The sequence below is a fragment of the Myxocyprinus asiaticus genome, chromosome 26, assembly GCF_019703515.2.
Source record: "Myxocyprinus asiaticus isolate MX2 ecotype Aquarium Trade chromosome 26, UBuf_Myxa_2, whole genome shotgun sequence".
Lineage (NCBI taxonomy): Eukaryota > Metazoa > Chordata > Actinopteri > Cypriniformes > Catostomidae > Myxocyprinus > Myxocyprinus asiaticus.
Window position 1 is genome coordinate 46,820,647 of NC_059369.1, and position 16,854 is coordinate 46,837,500.

Sequence of the window (16,854 nt, forward strand, 5' to 3'; positions counted from 1 at the left end):
TAGGTGCTCTTTGAAAAAAATTGTAATGTCGATATTTTTCAGCCTATTGACGATATTCGATATATATCTCGATAATTATGTGTTTGCTCTAAAATGGCTCAAATTTATTTTATTATTTTTTTTAAATCAGAGGAACCATCATTTCATCCAGACAGCCATTGTAGCCAAGTATATTATATATTTTAGACATTAAATAAAAATCGAATAATTTGTTTTTCATGAAATAAACACAAGGGAGAATGAAATTCAATCATTTTCATTGATATGCACTTTATATTTATATTTCATACACAATGATACATAGTATCTTAATAAAAAGCATTATTTACCTTCTAATGTTTTTACTGTGCAGAGTGACTTCACGGACTGATTTCTGAAACCCCAGTTGAACATAATATATAATTATTACTGTAGGACGCATCAGGTTTATTATTATAATATAATGCTGATTATTAGATTTGCATTATACTAAAGTAATATATTTCTGTCCTGTTCACTTCATCTTCACCCGGGGGCTTTTATTTCGACACAGAAAAGGCAATAGACCTTTTCACACTCCGGGTTTTGGACGTTTGCAGGGTAAACTTCGACAGCAGTGAATTGGAGATCACAGCAAATATTATTTTCACTTACCCATTTGCTCCAAGACCAAAATAAGAGATCCATTATTACGTCTGAATGACTTTCCAGAAGAGGAATGAAATAGTGAGCGGTGGATTAAGACAGTAAAATGAGAGAAGATGCCTCTCAGCAGCTGTAATAGAAACCCCCTCACAGCTGTGCTAATTCATATTTCAAACTATATAACAATAAGCATAATGTTATAAATGTACACTCAATATTTAAAAAATAAAATAATTTACGCTAATAAATAAGGTGGAAACACATCATCACAGTCTGTGAAAAAGTTTAATGTGTATTTGAGGGTATTCAATCTTCCTCATTTCCTGAAACGCTGTAATCGTCTCCTATTCTGTTATTCTGTGCCGCGTTTGTAGACTTGTATAATAACTTGTAACTGTTACTGATGTTTGGAATTGTGTGAATGCTTGAACCTGCATTACTTTGATTTCACAATCAATGCACGTGAACTGATCTGAGATCAGTGTCATGTGTGCACACAGATCAGCGTGTCACCGGTTTATTCTGAAGCACACACAGACCGTGTTTATCAGTCTTTAAATCACAGTCTTTTGTGGATTAATAATCACATATGACCAACTTGCCATGATGTTATTTGAATTGTGCAGCCCTGAAGGAACATGAAATTAGTCTACTGATGCGCTCTTTATGAAACTTAATGACCAAATGAATGCACTTTAACATCATCACGATGTTCACGATATTGGACAATTTTACATCGTCAGCAAAATTATCTCATTATATCATTAATATTCGATATATCGCCCAGCTCTAGTTGCAATAGTTGTTGGCCAGAACAATGTTTCTATATGTTTGAACATTAAATTGAGCTGAAAAGCCTTTAAAGAGAGGATTTGTGTTGATGGAACGTGTTCACATGAAACCTACACCATTGGTGTAATGGCAGGTTCTGTTACAACAACTTACACCAGAGAGTGTGACAACATGCCCCACTCTAAAGGTCAATGTGTGTTTAATGAATGGACTGTATGTGAGTGGTGGACATGTTCAACAGCTATTTTTGTAGCCATGACTTCAAGGTTTGTGCTTTTACAGAAATACTTTCTAAAATAAACATACACTGAGAAATATTAATTGAAATAAAAGTGACAACTTGCCCCAGACTTCCCTATACACACTGTATTGTGTGTGTGTGTGTAAAATCTCTGGTGATGACGGGTTTATGTGCAGTAAGAGGACAGATGTGTGTCCGTCATCACATTGAGTTTCAGTGATTTATACCTGCTGAAATATGATGTGTGACTTCACAGCTGTCCCCCTCAGCCATATCTAGTGCTGTATGTTTTATCTCGTAACGGTTCGTCTTCAGTCGGTCTGTTCCGCTCGGCCGTTTAAAGAATCGTTTGAGTTCGGCCGTTTATGAGCTCTTCCCTTCGACATACAGTGACAGACACACACATGACATCTTAGCATGATTTATCATGATAAGTTTAATTACTTGTTTTATTCAGGTGTAATTAAGACATAATTGTATTTGCTTGTATTGCTCATTCATCAGTAATGTTTATTACTTCAGTCAGTCATCTTCAGCAGACACATGCACTTAACTCACAAAAGGTTTGGAACAACATGTGATTTTTGTGTGAATTATCCCTGTGACACGGATCGTTGAGGTCCGTGTTTGGAGGAAGTCATAAAATCACCCGACTCTGTTTCTCATCCAAAATCAACACAGGCGTGCTGAACGCTGCAGCGGCTCTACAGGGAACGCTACAATATTTCCCCTCTTACTGAAAGTGTTCAAGATTCAAACACTTCATAAATGAAATCATTTCCATGCTGCTGTTTAACATTGCTGCTGTTAATATGATGGATGTATGAGATCTCATTTATTTGTTGAAGTGTGTAAGAGCCGGTGTGGAGACACAGATGATGAATGCAGCGTTACCTCGTATCATGACCTCAAACTGAACGCACTGACCGGCTGTGACGCTGCATTTATTGTTCTGGGCTCTGAAATAGATTTAAAGGGATAATTCATCCAAAAATAACAATTCTGTCTTCATTTATCCCCCTCATGTTGTTCCAAACCTGTGTGACTTTCTTGTGCATGTGGAACACAAAAGGAGATGTTATGCAGAATGTTATTCTCCTTTAATCACTATTCACTTTCATTAATCATGTTTACATGCACTTAAGAAAACGGATTATTCCAGGGTTTTTGCAGAAAGGTGGCATTCTGAAACATCATGTAAACGAGAATGGTGATTTCTTTACGTCGCTTAAGGGATTTAGAGAAAGCGGTTTAACACACCTAGATTTCACTCGGAGAACGCAGCTTAATGTGGTCATGTAAACGCATAAGCGTCATTCTGATGCTCGCGTGCGGCGAGCAGACCGGATAACAGATGGCATAGGATGGAGCCCAACAGCAAGTCAACACAGTGGAAATAATTCAGCATTTCTGGGAGTACAGTGGGAAAAGCATTTACACTATAAACTATACCCATATATACACATCAATGCAAAATATCGACTGTCCCTCACATGCACGTATATGTGTCCTACACTGGGGGAATCCGGGAGTTTGTCGTAAGAGGGAAACCCCACTATTGCAGCGCAATTCTGCTGCAGGTCACGATAGAAACAAACAGCAACAACTCTGGAATATCAGGAAATAAAGCGAAGCAGCACAGAATAAAATAGAAGAGTCTTCCTCTGATCCCATATTTGTTATTTACACGCACGTCACGAGGAAACGTTGCTGTGGAGAAAGCTGAATGTATACGGGAGCAAAGACTACATCGCTTAAACAGTGCATGTAAACAGGAACGCTGTTTTCTGGCAATAAGTGGATTTCTGGTGTCCATGGAAACAGTCACTGTATATGAAAAAGATGCATTGAATGTAAATGGTGACTAATGCTGCCGAACAGTCTTGGTTGAACTTTTCCTTTAAACGGTTTGCATTGTTTCTCTTGAGTTTGCTTGGAAATGCATATGCTGATTCTTGTTTACTGTTGCAGGTTTCTGAGGAATTTGTCTGAAACAGTGATGCTGTACGTTTATTTGATGCATATTAAATCACTCTTAAGATGCAAACAGATTGCTCATGAAAGCTGTTTGTGTTCCAAATTGTTCTCAGTTCTCAATTTTTTTACTGTCCGATGCTTTTTTTCTTTTTCTTTTCTTAAATTTAAAGCAGTTTAAACTCTTTGATATATTGGTCAATCACTGCTTTGGTTTACAAATAAGACCTGGTCCAGACTTGCGCTCAAGGGTTTGAAAATCCAAAACCATCCAGAAAAACACATGTTTTGGCTGATCCTTTTTATTAAAATATGTGTATTTGCTGTTGCTCCTTCTGCTGAATAAAAGCTAGCAGGTCTCGCGGTCTGACCAGCTGACTTCCAAAACCCTCTAAAACCAGTAAACAGTCCGGCCTGACCAGCTGACCTCCAAAACCCTCTAAAACCAGTGAACAGTCCAGACTGACCAGCTGACTTCCAAAACCCTCTAAAATCAGTAAACAGTCCGGACTGACCAGCTGACTTCTAAAACCAGTGAACAGTCCAGACTGACCAGCTGACTTCCAAAACCCTCTAAAACCAGTAAACAGTCCGGACTGACCAGCTGACTTCCAAAACCCTCTAAAACCAGTGAACAGTCCGGACTGACCAGCTGACTTCCAAAACCCTCTAAAACCAGTAAACAGTCCGGACTGACCAGCTGACTTCCAAAACCTCTAAAACCAGTGAACAGTCCGGACTGACCAGCTGACTTCCAAAACCCTCTAAAACCAGTGAACAGTCCGGACTGACCAGCTGACTTCCAAAACCTCTAAAACCAGTAAACAGTCCGGCCTGACCAGCTGACTTCCAAAACCCTCTAAAACCAGTAAACAGTCTGGCCTGACCAGCTGACTTCCAAAACCTCTAAAACCAGTAAACAGTCCAGCCTGACCAGCTGACTTCCAAAACCCTCTAAAACCAGTGAACAGTCCGGACTGACCAGCTGACTTCCAAAACCCTCTAAAACCAGTAAACAGTCCGGCCTGACCAGCTGACTTCCAAAACCCTCTAAAACCAGTAAACAGTCCGGCCTGACCAGCTGACTTCCAAAACCCTCTAAAACCAGTAAACAGTCCGGCCTGACCAGCTGACTTCCAAAACCTCTAAAACCAGTAAACAGTCCGGCCTGACCAGGCTGGGAGACCAGTTAAAACCAACAAACCAGCAGTTACATCTGTTTCAGACCACAATCATGTTCCAGTGACACAAAAATATGACTAATGCAGCCATAAATGATAATAATAAATAATAATAATAGAAAATAAAAATAAATACGTTTTTTGATAATGTTTTAATAGATATTTCTGATGTTCAATACAATGTTCTGAATGGTAGCAACATCCAGATAATTATACATACAGATTTGTTATAAGTTATTTCAAGAAAACTTTAAATAAATTATAAGTTAATGCTTAATCATTGTGCCAATCAAATTATAAAAAAACAAACAAACAAAAAAAACATAAATACTAAACATTGTTAGACTAATAGCTGGAACAGCTCTTTAATGACTTGTCTTCCTAAAATCACATCTCAGTTTCACTTTTAAACTGTCAAAGTATTGTTTATGTTGTTTTAAGATATAAGTATAATACTTTGAATTATGCCATATCTTTGCCTTGTGTCACATGGCACCATGCTTTTATTTCCAAGGAAGATTTTATGTTTAAAAAGTAACAATGTCTATGCGTCTGTAATTGCATACTGTCAGATTACGTACTGTATTTGATGAAGGACACACTTCTCGTCAGTAAAACAGTATTTTGTATAGGTATGCAGGTGAGTATTATGAATAGATTTCGGACATACTTCATCGGGAATGTTGGCATTGTCCCGTTACCCAAATATATGATGTAAGAACAAGTGCAGAAATAATCTACTGTGGACGTGTCCAGTCGATGCACACTTCAGAATCTCGCCGGATGTAGTAGGTCATCCAGGTGCATCATATTTCAGCAGGTATAAATCACTGAAACTCAATGTGATGATGGAGACACATCTGTCGTCTTGCACATAAATCACCTTCTGTTTTATGAATACTGAGGGTTTGGGCACACTGCTCCATTGGCATACTGTATAGTAGGGAAATATGGATATTCAGACACAGCTTGTGTGATTTGACACTCATAGTTTGATAAAAAATACAGTAATAAAATAACACCAGGAACAGTGATGTCCACAGGAATGGATGCAGGTTTATTATTAAGGGTTCCTGTCAGTTCTCTCATCTACAGTGTGTTCTCCTGCTTCTTTGTGTTTTTCAGAAGAAGAATCTGCCGCTGCTGTCGAGTGTGTTTGTGTTGGGCTGTTGGGGAATCTTTCTTCTGGCCGGTCGTCTCTACTGGATGGGCAACAAACCTCCAAACTTCTCCAACTCTGACAATCCTGCAGCAGACTGCCCCTGTTTCCTGTCCAGAACTCTCACCTTCTTCTACCTGCCAGCCATGAACATTTGGCTGCTCCTCTGCCCTGACATGCTGAGTTTTGATTGGTCAATGGATGCTCTGCCACTTGTGAGGAGCGTTGCTGATTGGAGGAACCTCCACACTGTTGCCTTCTACGGCTCGCTGCTGGCGCTGGCGTGGTTCGGACTCCTCAGCAGCCCAACCAAAGGCAAGGAGACCAACGGGAAAGTCCATCATGTAGCAAATGGGAAGTCCACGAACGGACACGGCTGTAGCTCTGATCATGAACACTCGACTCTTTATTCAAACGGAACTAATGGTACTGTAAAACACCATGTGTCGTCTTTACCCACCACTGAGAGTCTGGTGCTGTTCTCATTGGGTCTGCTGGTCGTTCCCTTCATCCCAGCCACCAACCTCTTCTTCTACGTGGGCTTTGTGGTGGCCGAGCGAGTGCTATACATCCCCAGTATGGGCTTCTGTCTGCTGGTAGCGGTGGGGATGAGATCTTTATTTGTCAGACTGAGAAGGAAGTCCTCCAGAACACTCCTGATGGGCTCCTGTGCTGCTCTGGTGCTTCTCTTTGGGATGAAGACGGTTCTGAGGAATCACGACTGGCACAACGAGGAGATGTTGTACAGGTCAGGGATATCTGTGAACCCTGCGAAAGGTAATTCGACATACTTTCATTCAAACGTTCAACCTCATACTGATTGTCTTCTAATGGTTTACAGCACTGAGCACAGCAGCTGGGCAATATATGGAATATTTACCGTATATACAGAATCATTTTAATGGCAATATAAATGATTGTAATGTTGGATTCAATGCATTTGTATGTGGCCTTTAAGTTTCCTAAAGAGCGTGTCATTGGACAGAGAAGTTTTAACAGCTTTTAGTAGGCGTTTATAGTTTAATAGTGTTTAAGTTTAGTTGTCAAAAGAGCGTTAGAGATGGCATGTTTGATTAATTTCCTTGAATCAGTTCAAACTGTCAGTTTCAGTGGATTCATTTGCGTAATCACTCAGAAATGGTCATGGAAGTCACTCCGGGGCATTTTTCTCCTTTAAAATGTTTTAGTAAATTGTAAGTATAGGGACTGGGTAAAAATATAGATTTTCCAATGCATCACGATCTTCATTTGATTTATCTCGATATTGATTCTTAAATCCCAAGATCGATCATTAATCATTGATTAATGTCTCTTTTAATATTCATTCTGTTCTTTACAGTCAGTTATTGATCAAAAACAACAACAAAAAAACAATTAATTCTAATCATGCACCGCACAGGTGATATAAAGTCTCTCTCGTTAACATGCTCTCATTTACAGACGCTCTTTATAGAACTGCTGGTTTTCTTAAAGAGACAGTACCGGTTCAGCACGTGTTCAACAAATTAATGTAAATACTTGTAAACAGTACAAATTATACAATTAAACAATAAACATGTAACAAAATGTAATACATGCAATATAATATCATATTTATTGATGAAATACATGGATTTATTTATTTTTAAAAAGCTAAAATGTGACCAAAATGTTGAAAAACTAATAAAATGCAATTAGTAAAACTAATCATTTAAATTTTTTGTTAATAGCTTGGAGAAAATTTCTTTCATATGTAAGCAAAATGGACATTATTACTGAAATATACCCATGAATTGATATCCAATCAAAATCAGGATCAAATCAAGAGTTTGTGAATTGGAATTGAATCGAATCAGGAAATCTGTATCAAATCCCAGCCCCTAGTAAGCATTACTATGTATTATCATATTGGTGCATGTAAGCAAAAATGATTAAATAACTTGCTCATTTGGTGAAGAACAGCAATGTGGAAAATGTGTTTTAGTTATTACTTAAAAAAAAAAAAAATTAATCTTACTTGTCAATGATGCCTGTGTGGTTGAAAGTCTGGTCCTAGTTGCGAGTTTGAATCCAGGGTGTGCTGAGTGACTCCAGCCAGGTCTCCTAAGCAACCAAATTGGCCCGGTTGCTAGGGAGGTTAGAGTCACATGGGGTAACCTCCTCGTGGTCGCTATAATGTGGTTCTCACTCAGTGGGGCGTGTGGTGAGTTGTGTGTGGATGCCGTGGAGAATAGCGTGAAGCCTCCACATGCGCTACGTCTCCACGGTAACGCACTCAACAAGCGCACAGATTGACGGTCTCAGACGCGGAGGCAACTGAGATTTGTCCTCCACCACCCGGACTGAGGCGAGTCACTACACCACCATGAGGACTTAGAGCAGATTGGGAATTGGGCATTCCAAATTGGGGAGAAAAAGGAAAAAAAAAAAATGTGGTCCCTCTGGAGAAAAAATAAAGTTTTAAGGAATTTCAGAGCAAGATATTTGAATATATTAATATGTGTCATTAATTCTGAAATGCCGTTTCCCATGAACATTATTACATAGTCTTCCACAAATTCTAAAATTATTATCCTTATCAGACCCCATGAGAGGTTCTCAGTTCAGACTATGGGAGTTGAGAAGAGCCACCGAACTGTGAAATGATCATCCTCTCTGATTGAATCGTCACAGTTTGATTAGAATCATTAATCAAGCCTGACTGCATCAGTATGATGTGTGTAATTATGTGCTTGTGATGTTCATGTCGATCTCACATCTTCTCACAGCACTGATATATTGTGCATGTGGAGTCTCTATGATTGCATTATTATAATGTCATTTTACATCATTGTTTCCCGCTTGTTTGTGCTTGTGCCTCTTGTAACCAGCATTAGCCATTTATACATTTCAACCTTAAAAAAAACTCAAATTGGACCAAACTGAGACTTGCATTTTTAGTAACATCAATTGAATTGTTCTGAAAATACTTGCCTTTTAGGTTTTATTTAACCTTTATAATATGATATTTATAAAATGTATAATTGATGTTTATATGTGATTTTTTAAATACTTTTTTTATCAGCGTGGGGTAACCTGGGAAACGTCCTGAAGAACCAAGGGAAGGTGTCGGAGGCGGAGCAAGCGTACAGGAACGCTCTGTACTACCGCAGAAACATGGCTGACATGCTGTATAACCTGTGAGTGAACCAACTTCCTGTCTGCGGCAGACTCTTATCGATCTGTCTCCAGAGAGACTGCCCACAATTCACCTGTGACCCCCTCGTGAACCCTCAGCATCAGCAGTCTTTTAAAATAAAACAAAGCTGAAGTGTGTAAATGTTTTAGATGTTAAAGTACTTTCTTGTGTACCCGTTTAAGTCTGAGTAAACCGTTTGTGCGTTGGTTGCCAGCAGAACACTGTAAATATTGCAGCGCTATCAAAACATTGCTCTGTTTGTTTGAGCATCCAAACCAGAACAAAATGGCCAACATTGGCTCAACCAATGGCATGAGTTTGGGGCGGAGCTATCTGTTGTTTGTTTGTTGTTGTTTTTTTCAGCCAATGGCAGGTGGGGGGCGTGTTCAGGAAATGTTGACCTTACTGGTGCAGAAATGACACACTTCAGCTTTAAATACCATTTGATATAATTTAGACATAAATGTGAATATAATAATTTATTCCGATGTCCCTTATGTGGATTTTAATGAATGGTGTGGCAGTATTTTGTAACTGGTCCTTTGGTTTGCAGCGGTCTGTTGCTGCAGGAAAACAACAGATTCTCAGAGGCGCTTCATTTCTATAAACTGGCCATCGGGAGCAGACCCACTCTAGCCGGTGAGTACAGCAACAGTCCTTAAACAAGAAAACTGAATCCAGGGCAAAATCCTTTCAAACTCTCCGGTCCGGTGAGCATGCATTTGCTCGTCTATTTTTGGCCATTTTAAGGTTTCTCATAGAATTTCTCATGTTGTTTTGAGTGTCATGGGAGGACATTATTGCTGTTCTGCTTGAATGAATAGATCTGCCCCAGAGACGACCATCATCAAATGAGCTATTGGGATCTTAAAAAAAGATGAGCATTTTGTTCGTATGTTTATATGAGGGATGTGCAACATGTTTTCAAGAGCAACTGTCCTGTGGCTGGTTAGGTTGGATTAGGCTCTGATTGACAGGTTTGAGGGAGATGATGTAATGATGATGAGTGTTCACCAGACAAACATACAGGTTAAATAACTAGAACCTTTTATTGCTTATATTACTGTATTTCGACAGGACATCTGAAACTTTCGCTGAGATGTTGTGTGTCTGAATCCACCTGTCAGTATAAATATTACAGCTTAGAAAAAATAGAAATCAATTCAATTGTCCAGCTCACTATCTGATTAGTTGAATGTTTGACAACTAGTGAACGTGCATGCATATTACGAAGACATGAATCATTTGGGGGAAGTTGTCACGTCCTCCATTATGAAATGCTATACTTCATATACACTTTTTAATGAGAATTTTGCTAACTTTTAACATGCATATAGTTTTTGTTACCTCATTAATTAAGGAATAGGCCTATTGCTGCTAAAATAAAAAATACAAATAAAAACATCAGTGTAAGAAAGCAGTACGTTTAAAATGAACCAGTTTAGGCAAACGGTGATTCAATATTAATCATGGTGAAAAACTTAAAAGAAATGCAACACCTAAAATATACACTGTCCCTTATAAATGCATATACATTTTCATAAAATCCTGACATGAAAAAAAAAAAGATGGATATGGATAAGTGAAATGTTAACTATTCATGTATATTTAATACTCACTATAAAATAATTGGAACAATAAAAATAATAATAATTTATTTATTTATTTATTTAGTATTTCTTGAAGAGAGACATTGAACTGCAATGCAAAATAAATAAATACAATTATATTAAAAATATATATTATAATTTTACAGTGTAGATTATTCCTTCCACCCAAAAAATAAAAATAAAAATAATAATAATAACGATAATAACACAGAAAAAAAACCCTGCTCTTGACATTGGTTGTGTAATAATTCTTATTGACACACATCTACTGGTTTGGATGTGTAGTAGTGAGACACACACACACACACACACACACACACACACACGTGTCGTTCTCATGATCTGCTGCGAGTTGAGTCGTGATGGATTTCCTCTTCCTGTGATATAAAGACATGAATATCTCTGTTCTGTGTGTATATGGACCATTAACATCATCGCCAGTAATCCTGCTGTTGACTTTTGGCACACTGGATAGTGAACAAGTGAATATATATTGGCACCTTATTGACGGGGCTGCTGATCTGTATAAATCAACCGTAAACGTCCCGACGGAGATTCTGCTTTGAGCCCCATTAAACCTCATGACCGTCTGCCAGCACACTGATACACTGATATTCAATCTTTCTCTCATTTAGCTGCCTACTTGAACACTGGGATCATCCTGATGAATCAGGGCCGTCTGGAAGAGTCCAAGCGCACATTTCTCACCTGCTCTGATATCCCAGATGAAAACCTGAAGGATCCTCACGCTCACAAGAGCTCCGTCACCAGCTGCCTGTATAATCTGGGAAAACTGCTTCATGAACAGGGTCATCAGGAGGTGAGCTGATCTCAGCACAGTTAAACCTTCAACATCTACCTGATTCACTTTCAGAAGAAACCGTTCTAGACTCATTGAGAAGAGTTCTTCAGTCCAAATGTACTTCAGAGAGTTTACAGTGCCTTTGCCGTATCTTGTTTTAATGAAAGGTGTGTGTTTTTAGGAGGCCATATCTGTATATAAAGAAGCCATACAGAAGATGCCCAGACAGTTTGCCCCACAGAGTCTTTATAACATGATGGGTGAGTCTGTCTGTCTGTATTATCAGTGTTTATAGTATGTTTTTTCTTGTTTATTTTCTGTCTCACAGTAGCGGTCTGTCTGTGTATGCTGCTCGTTCTCAGGAACACATATTAATAAAGATTTCTGTGCTCTTTATAGTTGATTTAGTCAGATCAACTGCTTCACAAATAAACTAAATTACAGTCAAGCATTCAAATATTATTCTTGGGAAAAAAATGATGTTTAATATGTTATCCAACACAATCTCCCAACCCACAATTCCCCCTCCTGTCTCATTTTCTCCTAATTATCTCCTCCTAACTCTTTATTTTTCACAGTGTTCTGAAAGTGTGTTTGTGTTCATTTATCTTGCATTTATCCGGCACAATAAAACAGCCAAAATGACCAGCATTCCCCTCTGAGATGAATACAGTCTGACCAAAGAGTATTGTGTCAAAATGTTAACCAATCCTTTCATTAATCCTCTCAATATATGCACCACTTTTCTGTGTTTCTCTGAGATATTTAAAGGGACAGATCATGTAAAAATGAAAATTCTCTCATCATTTACTCACTCTCACGTCATCCCAGATGTGTGTGACTTTCTTTCTTCTGCAGAACACAAATGAAGATTTTTAGAAGAATATTTCAGTTCTGTTGGTCCATACAATGCAAGTGAATGGTGACCAGAACTTTGAAGCTCCAAAAAGCATATAAAGGCAGCATAAAAGTAATCCATAAGACTCCAGTGGTTTAATCCATGTCTTCTGAAGTGACATGATAGGTGTGGGTGAGAAACAGACCAATATTTACTATAAATATCCACTTTCACTTTTACTTTTACATTCTTCTTTTGTTTCTGGTGATTCACATTCTTCCTGCATATCGCCATCTACTGAGCAGGGAGAAGAATTTATAGTAAAAAAGGACTTAAATATTGATCTGTTTCTCACCCACACCTATCATATAACTTCAGAAGACATGGATTATACCACTGGAGTCTTATGCTGCCTTTATGTACTTTATGGAGCTTCAATGTTCCGGTCACCATTCACTTGCGTTTCTTTACACTGTTTTTCTATATATATTATAATTTTGCCGACACTCATCTGAAGCAACTTACAATTGTGGGAAATCACAAGCAGTTTATCTATTATACAGGAGCAACAATACCAGCAGCACCGCAATATTAGCTTTAGAGTCGAACAGAAGTATAAGAAAAAAGATGTATTTATATATAATGCATCTAGGGAACTTCTTTACATATGTTTTATTTTTATTCTTTTAACCTACAATTTAGGTTACTACAAAAAAAAAGAAAAAAGAAATAATAATAAAAAGGTGTTCCTCATTGTAAGTGATGCCAAACAGTGATGTTTAAAGTGATTTATATTTCATGTTTGTACAGTATGTATCACAGACTGGTTTTGTGTATGTGGGCAGAAGGTTCCACTTTCACATTTCGCTGAGTTTCATCTGCAGTGGAGTGTGTGCATCTCTGCTGTGGAATCAAGGGGAGTGTTTGTGTGCTTCTTTAACCTCTGACCTGTTGACCCTGGTCTCGTACTGTCACAGGAGAGGCTTACATGAGACTCAACAGACTGACGGAGGCTGAGATGTGGTATAAAGAATCCCTTCGAGCCAAACCAGACCATATACCTGCACACCTGACTTATGGCAAACTGCTGGCCGTGACGGTAAAACACACATCGCTAATCAAACACACGTCATCTCTTATAGACTCACTGACTGTACGATTGTGAAGCCTTGAGGACACATAAACTATCACCCATGACGTTGGCATCAATAGTGCCATTCGCTGAAAAAAGCAGTCATGAGGAATCAACTTTTCCTTGATATTTTGACGTATAAGAGGTCATTCTACTATAAAATGTCACTAGGGGGCACATTAATTCATGACCGCCTCTACAGCGAAAAAAACATCTACACCTTTAAATTATGGTTGCTGAGCCAACAAATTGTTATTTCCAGTGTACCAGTTGAGCTACGTGAACAGTTGTGATGTTTAATATACATTTACACTATTTGGATAGGGATTTTGGACCAATGAGAATTCACTGTGGGCGGAGCTACACAGAAATATAAACCAATTAACTGACTAAATGTCTTAATGCACATTGAACAGTCGGCTCGTCTCATCTCATCAAGTGTTTTAGATAAAAGCATAAATGACTCATGAGTTAATCTCAATAAACACTCAGCGTATTCTCTCACTCAATGAAGTCACACTGACTCTCTGTCGCTTATCTAAAGAGAGCGCTTTCTCAAGGAACTCTTGAGCAAACAGAAGTCCCTTCGGCCCAAACACTTTTTCCTCTAAAGCTGAAACTTAAAACCAAACAAGAGAACAGTGTGATTGACTCCAGAGAGAAATGAGAGGAGATGTGTGTTAAACCAGACTGAGGAAGACGGTGAGTCCCTGCTCTTCATCCCTCGTCTGTCTCCTTTCATTTCCACTTGTACATCAGGCCACTGGCAGCTGATTAAATCAAGAAAACACCCTCATTTACAGTCTGAGCACAAAGCAGTGAGTGTTTGAAAGAGGGTTTGTTCACTATTCTTCTTGTGTGAAAAGAAAATCAAACATGAGAAACGTGAAAGACTCTCCAATAGTTTTGTGAAACATTAAATAAAAGTATTTACTTTCTTGATACTTATCTCTGGTCTTGTGAATGATTCATCTGTGCATATGTTACTCCATAGAAAAAATAAATAAATATGATTTTAATCTTATAATCTTTCTAAAGGCATCTTTAAACAGCCGAGTTTAACACTGAGTGTAGAGACGCAGTGAAAGCCAGAATAAAGCCTGCTCTGATCCACCTCAGCCGCTTGTATCAAAGACAGTTCTGATGCTGCTTAAATTCTGTGCATCAGATCAGCCTTAAACTCTGTTGTTGTCATGATGGAGCATATATTTCATCATTTAGTTTCATATTTAAAAAGTATTACTTTGTATTTTCATTTATTTCATATTTCTATATTCATAATTTTATATTTGTGTATTTGTAACTGTTGTGTAAATGCATTTATGCCACTCTGAGCAGCATTAAACGGTCTGTGTAAATGCACCTAAATGCAGCTTCAGGTGCAGCTTCAGATGCTGCTTCAAGTGCAGCTTTAGAAGCAGCTTCAGATGCTGCTTCAAGTACAGCTTCAGATGCTGCTTCAAGTGCAGCTTCAGGTGCTGCTTCAAGTGCAGCTTCAGAAGCAGCTTCAAGTGCAGCTTCAGATGCTGCTTCAGGTGCAGCTTCAGGTGCTGCTTCAGGTGCAGCTTCAGATGCTGCTTCAGGTGCAGCTTCAAGTGCAGCTTCAGATGCTGCTTCAGGTGCAGCTTCAGGTGCAGCTTCAGGTGCAGCTTCAGATGCTGCTTCAGGTGCAGCTTCAGATGCAGCTTCAGGTGCAGCTTCAGATGCTGCTTCAGGTGCAGCTTTAGGAGCAGCTTCAGGTGCAGCTTTAGGAGCAGCTTCAGGTGCAGCTTTAGGAGCAGCTTCAGGTGCAGCTTCAGGTGCAGCTTCAGGTGCTGCTTCAGATGCAGCTTCAGATGCTGCTTCAGGTGCAGCTTCAGATGCTGCTTCAGGTGCAGCTTCAGATGCTGCTTCAGGTGCAGCTTCAGAAGCAGCTTCAAGTGCAGCTTCAGATGCTGCTTCAGGTGCAGCTTCAGATGCTGATTCAGGTGCAGCTTCAGGTGCAGCTTCAGGTGCAGCTTCAGATGCTGCTTCAGGTGCAGCTTTAGGAGCAGCTTCAGGTGCAGCTTTAGGAGCAGCTTCAGGTGCAGCTTTAGGAGCAGCTTCAAGTGCAGCGTTAGGAGCAGCTTCAAGAGCAGCTTTAGGTGCAGCTTTAGGTGCAGCTTCAGGTGCAGCTTCAGGTGCAGCTTCAGATGCTGCTTCAGGTGCAGCTTCAGATGCTGCTTCAAGTGCAGCTTTAGGAGCAGCTTCAGGTGCAGCTTCAGATGCTGCTTCAAGTGCAGCTTCAGGTGCAGCTTTAGGAGCAGCTTTAGGTGCAGCTTTAGGAGCAGCTTCAGGTGCAGCTTCAGGTGCAGCTTCAGATGCTGCTTCAGGTGCAGCTTCAGGTGCTGCTTCAGGTGCAGCTTCAGATGCTGCTTCAGGTGCAGCTTCAGATGCTGCTTCAGGTGCAGCTTCAGATGCTGCTTCAGGTGCAGCTTCAGATGCTGCTTCAGGTGCAGCTTTAGGAGCAGCTTCAGGTGCAGCTTTAGGAGCAGCTTCAGGTGCAGCTTTAGGAGCAGCTTCAGGTGCAGCTTCAGGTGCAGCTTCAGGTGCAGCTTCAGATGCTGCTTCAGGTGCAGCTTCAGATGCTGCTTCAAGTGCAGCTTTAGGAGCAGCTTCAGGTGCAGCTTCAGATGCTGCTTCAAGTGCAGCTTCAGGTGCAGCTTTAGGAGCAGCTTCAGGTGCAGCTTCAGGAGCAGCTTCAGGTGCAGCTTCAAGTGCAGCTTCAGATGCTGCTTCAGGTGCAGCTTCAGGTGCTGCTTCAGGTGCTGCTTCAGGTGCAGCTTCAGGTGCAGCTTCAGAAGCAGCTTCAAGTGCAGCTTCAGGTGCAGCTTCAGATGCTGCTTCAGGTGCTGCTTCAGGTGTAGCTTCAGATGCTGCTTCAGGTGCAGCTTCAGATGCTGCTTCAGGTGCAGCTTCAGATGCTGCTTCAGGTGCAGCTTCAGATGCTGCTTCAGGTGCAGCTTCAGAAGCAGCTTCAAGTGCAGCTTCAGATGCTGCTTCAGGTGCAGCTTCAGGTGCAGCTTCAGGTGCTGCTTCAGGTGCAGCTTCAGGTGCTGCTTCAGGTGCAGCTTCAGGTGCTGCTTCAGAAGCAGCTTCAAGTGCAGCTTCAGATGCTGCTTCAGGTGCAGCTTCAGGTGCAGCTTCAGATGCTGCTTCAGGTGCTGCTTCAGGTGCAGCTTCAGATGCAGCTTCAGGTGCAGCTTTAGGAGCAGCTTCTGGTGCAGCTTTAGGAGCAGCTTTAGGAGCAGCTTCAAGTGCAGCTTTAGGAGCAGCTTCAAGTGCAGCTTTAGGTGCACCTTCAGATGCAGCTTCAGGTGCAGCTT

General features: G+C 40.1%; 1 protein-coding gene across 2 annotated transcripts in view; it reads left to right on the forward strand.

Annotated features, from left to right (window-relative positions):
- The window catches only part of LOC127417065 (protein O-mannosyl-transferase TMTC2-like), a 140,060-nt gene that overhangs the window by 93,664 nt on the left and 29,542 nt on the right, over positions 1-16,854 (forward strand). For both annotated transcript variants that reach the window (XM_051656776.1, XM_051656777.1), the window contains exons 3-8: positions 5,938-6,748; positions 9,015-9,129; positions 9,682-9,767; positions 11,374-11,558; positions 11,722-11,800; positions 13,356-13,477. In XM_051656776.1, coding sequence (XP_051512736.1) covers positions 5,938-6,748; positions 9,015-9,129; positions 9,682-9,767; positions 11,374-11,558; positions 11,722-11,800; positions 13,356-13,477 — 1,398 coding nt within the window. The remainder of the gene's footprint in view (positions 1-5,937; positions 6,749-9,014; positions 9,130-9,681; positions 9,768-11,373; positions 11,559-11,721; positions 11,801-13,355; positions 13,478-16,854) is intronic.